The sequence below is a fragment of the Lucilia cuprina genome, chromosome 4 (assembly GCF_022045245.1).
Source record: "Lucilia cuprina isolate Lc7/37 chromosome 4, ASM2204524v1, whole genome shotgun sequence".
NCBI lineage: Eukaryota > Metazoa > Arthropoda > Insecta > Diptera > Calliphoridae > Lucilia > Lucilia cuprina.
In genome coordinates this window covers 95,701,245-95,709,328 of record NC_060952.1, presented here as the reverse complement: position 1 = coordinate 95,709,328, position 8,084 = coordinate 95,701,245, and the positions used below count along the sequence as shown (strand labels likewise).

Below are 8,084 nucleotides of genomic sequence, written 5' to 3'. Positions count from 1 at the left end.
TCCATAAGCTTCTTTTGGAGAATATATTTCTTTTACAAAAAGCTGTTTTCGGACAAACGTTTTTAAAAAGCTTTATAAAACCAATTTTTAAAGCACTTTTAAGGTTTCTTTACAAAAAGGCTTTCTAGAACAAACTTTTTAAAAAGCTTTTTCATGAAAAGCTTTTTTTGGAAACCAAATTTTCTTTCAAAATGCTCTTTTAGATAGTTTCTTATAAAAAATGGATTTGTTGTAAAGCTTTTTAAAAAAGTTCAACAAACACTTTTAAAAGGAAAGCTTTTTTGAAATACTTAGCTTCCTTGTAAAAAGCTCATTCTTTAATCTTTTCTTAGAAAAATTCAATAACTTATTACCTAAGCTTTAAAGCTTTTCGTTTAATTATAGCTACCGTTTGTTTAGCTTAAATCTAATCATTTAGATGATACTTTATAAGTCTTTTATGGCAAAGATAAGTTTGATTTTTTTTTACTAAATTAAAGATTAAGAAATTTGCAAAACATTCTTAAACTTTAATAATTAAAGCTTTTTTTGGTAGACAAATAACAAAAAATTTGTTTATAATTAAAACTATGAAAATCCTATAAAATCCAGCATTTGTAATTCAAAAATAAAAATTTAGGAACTAAAGTAGAGTGAAAATTTTGCTAATTTTAAGAAACTTTATGTGAAAAGCTTTTGTGTTATGAAACAAGCTCTTTTTTGTTTTGCTTAAAAGCTTTTCTGTCGAATATAAAAAAGAAACCATTGTTTTCAAATTAAGATGAAAACAAAAAACTTTTAAAAAGCCAATTACAAAGAGAGAAAAAGTATGGTGTTAAAGCTTTTAAAAAAGCTTTACTTGTTAATAAAATTCTTTAAGCTTTAACCATCATTTTGGTTTTTATTTTAAGATGCGGGTGTTAGGGTTGTTACACACACAACATAAAGACAAATGTTCAGCTTTTATTTGATGATTAAAAGCTTTATTTGTAAGAGAGAAAAATTTGGCAAAAAAAAAGAAATTAAATTATTAAAATAACATTCATGATTTTCTTAAACTTTTAATGAAAATGTGATGAATTTGAAAATATGCCACCCGCATGAGAAATGAATGAATGAAATAAATTTAAAACAAAAATAATAAAACAGGATTTTTTTCGGTTTTCTTTTTTTTCATTTTTTTGGTTATCATTCTTTTTTTTCGTAACATTTTTATTCGACAAAATATATTGTATTTGTTTTTGTATATATATATTGTATAGCAATTGTTTTTGTTTTCTTTCTAAACAATAGAAACATTATTTCATTTAAAGCTTTTTAAAACAAGAGCTTTTTTTTAACTTCTTTATGATTTTTTTCTTAAAGATATTTAACAAAAGCTTTTCACATATTAAAGCTTTTCTTTTTTTATTAAAAAAAACTCCTTTTTTTAAAGTATTGTTTTGTTTTAGATAGAGAGAGAGACAGAGAAAAGTAAGTTAAAGAAAGTTAAATAAAAAAAATTTCAAAATTTAGAAAAAAAAAAGTTTAAAGAAAAACTTTTTTAAAAAAAATTAAAACAAAAAAAATTTGTAGTAGAAAAATAATTATTTCGGAAATTCTGTTTAGATTTTAGAAAAGAAAATCTATTATTTCTTAAGTTTTTTGTTGTTGTTGTTGTTGTTTTAAGGGGGAAAGTAAGGGGACAGGGGGGTGTAAGCAACATAAAATAAAATGTTGTTCTCTTTTTAGCCACTGGCGGTAGCCTGTTGTTGGCAATATTCATTGGAATTATTAATTAACAAATCGTTGCCATTGCGTTGCAATTGCTGATGATAATGAGTGGGAGCAGGGGCAACATTTGTATTGTTCATACGTTGCAAGCGTCGTTGTAGCAACAAACTTTCACTGGGTGGTGAGAGACCAATGCTTAAAGGAGTACCATTATAATCCATATTATTGCTAGTGTTAGAGGGGAAACGTCCCGAACCTATGCGCTGAGGATTAACACGATATAAAGGCTGCATCTGGGGTTGTTGAGAGAAACACTTGCGCTGCTGATACATTTGCTGGGTGGGCGAATTGCGTTGCATATTACAATTGCGCACCGAAGAATAGATACAATCATTGCGCCAGTTACGTATTTCTGGAGATGTTTTAAAAGTGGAGTAGTGTTGTTGCTCATTATCCGAAGGTGGAGTACCGCCACTACTACCACTACTATTATGGCGATTGTTGCTGTTGTTATTATTATGACAAAAGTTTGGCATCATATATGGATTGCTACGTTGTTGTTGTTGCTGTGGTGCCTGTATCGGCTGCTGTTGTGTACCACTGTGTGAGAAACTACCCAAATAATTACGATTCGGATTGCCATAGTAATTGGCAGCATTATTGGGACGATATTTACGATATGATTGATTGTCTAAGTTTTTGAAATTTTTTATATTATTGGAGTTGTTAATATGGTTTAAATTTTGCTTTTGCTGCTGTTGTTGTTCTGGTATTTGTTGATTATTACGTTGACGCCAATTTTCTACGGGTTGTTGTTGATGTTGTGGTTGTTGTTGTTTCATATTATTCGAAATATAGCGCTTGTGTATATCCTGCTGTTGCTGCTGTTGATACTTCGAATATTGCCTTTGACGTTTGGAGTAATTGTTGTAGAGAAAAGGTTTTTTGAAAACATCTTGTTTTTCATCTTCATCTTCCTCCTCTTCGTCTTCGTCAAAGTCTTCTTGTGATTCTTTATTGTTGTCGGGAGCAAAATAAACCGTGCGTGTTTGATTAAGAGGTGATTTACGTTCTTGTTTTAAAGGCTGCTGTTGCTTATTCGGGGACTTTAAGATAGAAGCTTGGGTAGGAGCAGTATAGACTTTAGTTTTCTTTACTTCTTCTTTTTCTTCGTTATCATCATTATCATCATCATCATCTTTAGCATAAATTTCTTGTGGTGGGCATTTAATTACATTAATGCTAGGTACATTAAGTGGTACGGCATCGTTTTGCTCCTTAAAAACTTCCTCATCTTTATTATCCTTTACCTTAACATCTTCTTTAACGTTCTCTTTAGTTGCTTTCTCTTCTTCAACTTCTTCATTGTTATCATTAAGATTATCCTTATCATTTTCATTGATTTGATCAATTTTATGTTTATTACCAGTCTCATCAATTACATCAGGTAGCATTGCCTTTAAATCACTAATACTTTCCAATATTTCGTTAGTTTTATTTTCATTTTTATCATCTTCAACCTCTAGTTCTTTTTCGTCATAAACAACTTCTTTCTTGGCATAATCAACTTCATCTTCTTCCTCCTCCTCATCATCATCGTAATCATCTTCGTCGTCGTGTACATAATTACGTTGATATTTTTCATTTTCCTCATAATCCGGATTATATTCATCATCGGAATCATTAATCCAAGAACTTTTGTAAACACCATTTCCCTCCACCAAGTGGATTTCGGGTTCAGGAGCCACAAATGAGGAGTTTTGCTGATGATAGGTATCTTCTTCCTCATCTTCATCACCTTCATTATCGTAATCATAATCATCTAGATCACGCCAATTGGTACGATATTCCTCTTCGTCCTCCTCATCTTCTTCATCACCATTATAATATGAACGCCAATCGTTGCGCTCCTCTTCTTGATTCACCTCTATACGACCGAAATTTTCCAATACTTCATCATCTTCGTCTTCATCGTGGACATTTAAAATGGAAAAGCCACCAGAACGTGATCCTGCTGAAGTATTAAACACCGAAGAGCCGCTGCGTGTACTGCCACCAGGGCCGCCAGCAACTCCATTACCGCCTGCTCCTACTCCTCCTCCTGCTCCTATTCCGCCATTGGTGCTGCCATATTTATTAATTGATTGTCTAGTACTTATAGTACTGGGACGTCCATAAGTTGAACGATTGCGACTGGCAGGGCCGCCCGCCAACAAGGATTTGGAATTAGTAGAACGATTTTTCTTAAAGCTAGAAAAATCAGGATTTGGATCAACCCCATTTTGAGAGGGTTGATAAATATTGGGACGTTCTTTCATATAGTCGTAGCGCATGGAGAAATGTTGTAATATAACACGCTTCACAGCCATAGCAGATTCAGCAAATTGTGAAATTTCACGTGCCGATTGATTGCTACAATAAAACAAAACAAATTCAGTTACAATTCGACTTCCTTAAATGAACAATTTTAAATTCCTAACTAACCGTCTTATATTTCCTGGTGTTCTTAAAGCTTTACGTCTATTTTCCATTCTCTTACTATCTAAAGGTTCATGTTCGGATACTTTTATCCAGGGATGATTTAATACCGCCTCAGCACTTAAACGCTTGGGGGCCTCTTTAATTAAAAGGCCGCGTATTAAATCCTTGGCCTCTTCGCTGATATCATCCCATTCAGGTTCGGGGAAACAAAAATGTCCTGCAAAATTGAAAAATTATTAGAAAAATTACAAAACAAAATTTTTTGCGCAATTCACTTACCTTCTTGTATAGACTCAAATAACAGTTCCTGACAAGTGCGACAGTTTTCACCACGATTCCAGCCACAATCCTGTTCACAATTACCCGAAAATGGTGGATAACCACACAACAATATATAGGCTATAACACCCAAGGACCATAAATCACAACGTTTGTCATAGTAATTGGCTTCGCCGACAAATAGATCGACCACCTCGGGGGCCATAAATTCAGCACTGCCAACCTAGAACAAGAGAACAAAAGAATGTTATATTCAAAATGAAATTTGTTTTCTTCCTATTCCCCCCACTTACCGGTGTCAATAGTTGTGGTGTTGCCGCTGGCGATGATATATCCGTGGTGAATTTAATGCCAGAACCCAAATCAAAATCACATATCTTAATCGGACACAATTTATCCGGATAAACGCATAAAATATTCTCTGGCTTGAGATCACGATGAGCTATACCCTTCTTATGTAGGAAATCCAAACCAGAAGCGATTTCCTTAATAATCTGAGCAGCCTCATGTTCCGAAAAACAAATATGCTCCTGAATGCGAGTCAACAGAGGACCACCGTTGATTTTCTCAAAAACTAAATAAAACTTTTCATCATCTTCGAAAAATTCAATCAATTGCAAAATACCAGGATGACCCTGACAATGATGGAATGTTTCCACTTCGCGAAAAACGCGAGCGCGGGCATGACCGGGAATTTTATCAATCACCTTAACAGCATACTCTAAATCGGTGTAGATGTTAACACACGTCTGGACCGAAGCATAAGCGCCTTCGCCCAATATCTCGCCGGTAAGTTTATACAACTCTAAACAGAAGAAAACAACAAGGAAATTAGAATCATTATCATTTTAAAAGTCTTATGGTCTGTTCATCTATACCTTGAAATGTAGACGAGTGTAGAGATGAAGAGGTACGCTTCTTTTTACGTCTTTTCTTTTGCATCTCCTCCTTATGGCGATTGAAATTGGCTTGACGCTCAGTTTCGGTCATTTTTAAAGCCTCACTAGATTCATTGCCCGATACATCTTCGCTGCTATAGCGTGTAAGTTCATTATGGCCACCTGGAATAAGATGTAAACAACAAATAGGTTAACAAATTATTTATCATGTTGTGTGATTAATAATAACAAATTATACGCATTAGAATCAATGGAAAAATTAACTAAACACCCACTCTTAATTTTAAATTAGATGGTCACGCTTTTGTCGAAAATATCATAAAACAAACATAGAAATGTAAACAAAAACAAACGATTCTTTTCGTCATCTAAATATATGGGCATTTCAATGCTTTTTGACTAGACTATAGACTAGAATATAGACTAGTCTATAGACCTAGACTATAGACTATTCTAGACTGGATTATATACTAGCTTATGCACTAGATTATAGACTTGCTTATAGACTAGATAATAGACAGTACTATTTACTAAAATTTGTATCATGCTATAAACTGGATCATGAGGATTTCAATGCGGAAAACTAGACTATAGACTAGACTACAGACTAGACTATAGACTAGACTATAGACTATAGACAAGACTATAGACTAGACTATAGACTAGACTATAGACTAGACTATAGACTAGACTATAGACTAAACTATAGATTAGACTATAGACTAGACTATAGACTAGACTATAGACTAGACTATAGACTAGACTATAGACTAGACTATAGACTAGACTATAGACTAGACTATAGACTAGACTATAGACTAGACTATAGACTAGACTATAGACTAGACTATAGACTAGACTATAGACTAGACTATAGTGCACACTAGTCTAAAGATCGACTATAGGATATCGCGCAATGGAAATACCTATATGTATAACTTATTAAAAACATATACATATATGCATATTTTTTAAATTTGAAAAATTTATTTACCTAGAAATGCGGTCATGTATTTTAAGAAAGTGAAAACAAATAATTAATTTTTTTATGAAAAATATAAATAATATTTAAAAAAAAAAATAAAAACAAGATCAAAAACCTTAAAAGATGAATGTTCTTTTTGTTACAAAAACAATAATTTATGTTGTTCATTAATCGAAAGATACAATTTTTATATAAAAAGATAAAAATATATTTTAATAAAATAATTTAAAAATTTACATAAACTGGACATTTTAACCCCCATCATTTAAAATATGTTGTTGTTTTTTTATATTTATTTAAACTTTTTTTTTGTGTTATTGTAGTAGTGACGTTACTTTTTTGCTATGAAAAAAAGGAAAAAAACTGCGCAGTTTTAAATGAATATTATTACAATTGAAATAAGATATATTTATTTTATTTTATTTATTTTTATTTTCTCTATACAAAAAGAAATAAATAAAATAAATGTATAAATGCAATTGAATGTGTTTTTTTTTTTGTAAATATAATTCACACACTGAAACTGTGTGTGTGTGTGTGTGTGTGTGGTTGGGGTGGATGGATGGATGGATGGATGAATGGTATTGATATTGAGATGGCGGGTTATATAAAATGTTTAATGTAAAAATAAATTAAGAATTGTAATTACAAGATTATGAAACAATATTTTATTTAAACAAATGTTTTGTTCGTTTTTTTTTTTAATTTCGTTCTTATTTACTTAATAAACTTTAATTATATTTCAAACAATAAAAAAGTTATTAAACTCAAATGAGTTTAAGAATATTGGTTTCTTATCAAAAATTTAAATTTTCCAGTTTTGAAATATGTTTTGGCAAACTTCCTGAATTATAAGAAAATTTAAATTAATTAAAAAAGAAATATATATAAAAATAACCGTTTTTGATTGATAAATTAATGAAATTTTAAATTCAAAAACGCAAAACTGAACAAAAATTAAACAAAATTAAGAACAAAAGTTCATAAATTTCCTTTTATTTTTTTTTTTTTTTTCATTTTACAAATCATTGAACTTTAAAGAAAATTACACACGCTTATTCTCAAAATGAAATGAAATTTTTATTTATATTAATTTTTAAAATTATAGACTATTGAAATAGAAATAATAATAATTAAAAAAATTCAAAATTTATAGTTTTTTTTTTTTTTGTTAGAAATGAACTCAAACGATTTGTTTAATTTCTAACACAAAGAAAATTAATTATAAATGTCTATTATTTTGGAGAATATTTGAAAGTTGAAAAAAATATTTAAACAAATTGTTTGGCATGTTATTTGGAAAATTTTCCTATTAGTACGAAAACAAAAGAAAGTACAAATTTTGTTTAAAATTTTATAAAAATTTTACAATATTTTTTTTCGATTTATTTATAATGAAAAATTATTACGTTTCAATAATAAATTAAGAAGAAAAAAAACATAAGAACATGACATGTTAAAATCGAACAGATAGATAGATAGACAGACAGACAGATAGACAAGTCAGAAAAAAAAAATAAGCAGAAAGATAAACAAACCAACAAGTGGATGGATGTATCAGGTATGGACAATTAAGTACTTAAGTACTTTTTGTTACTGTTTTATGTACCTTGTCAGAAAACAGTACACTATACACTAGACTATAGTCAAGTCTATAGTCTAGTCTATAGTCTAGTCTATAGTCTAGTCTATAGTCTAGTCTATAGTCTAGTCTATAATCTAGTCTATAGTCTAGTCTATAGTCTAGT

The 8,084-nt window shown here is 30.4% G+C and overlaps 1 protein-coding gene across 1 annotated transcript in view; it reads right to left on the bottom strand.

The window, feature by feature from the left end:
* Window positions 1–1,638: 1,638 nt before the first annotated feature.
* Window positions 1,639–8,084, bottom strand: part of LOC111684637 (homeobox protein 2) — a 29,851-nt gene continuing 23,405 nt past the window's right edge. Inside the window, exons 2-6 of the mRNA XM_023446847.2 lie at window positions 5,331–5,513; window positions 4,746–5,257; window positions 4,453–4,675; window positions 4,177–4,390; window positions 1,639–4,104 (exon numbers count right to left, since the gene is read on the bottom strand). Coding sequence (XP_023302615.2) covers window positions 1,707–4,104; window positions 4,177–4,390; window positions 4,453–4,675; window positions 4,746–5,257; window positions 5,331–5,513 — 3,530 coding nt within the window. The 3' untranslated portion in view covers window positions 1,639–1,706. The remainder of the gene's footprint in view (window positions 4,105–4,176; window positions 4,391–4,452; window positions 4,676–4,745; window positions 5,258–5,330; window positions 5,514–8,084) is intronic.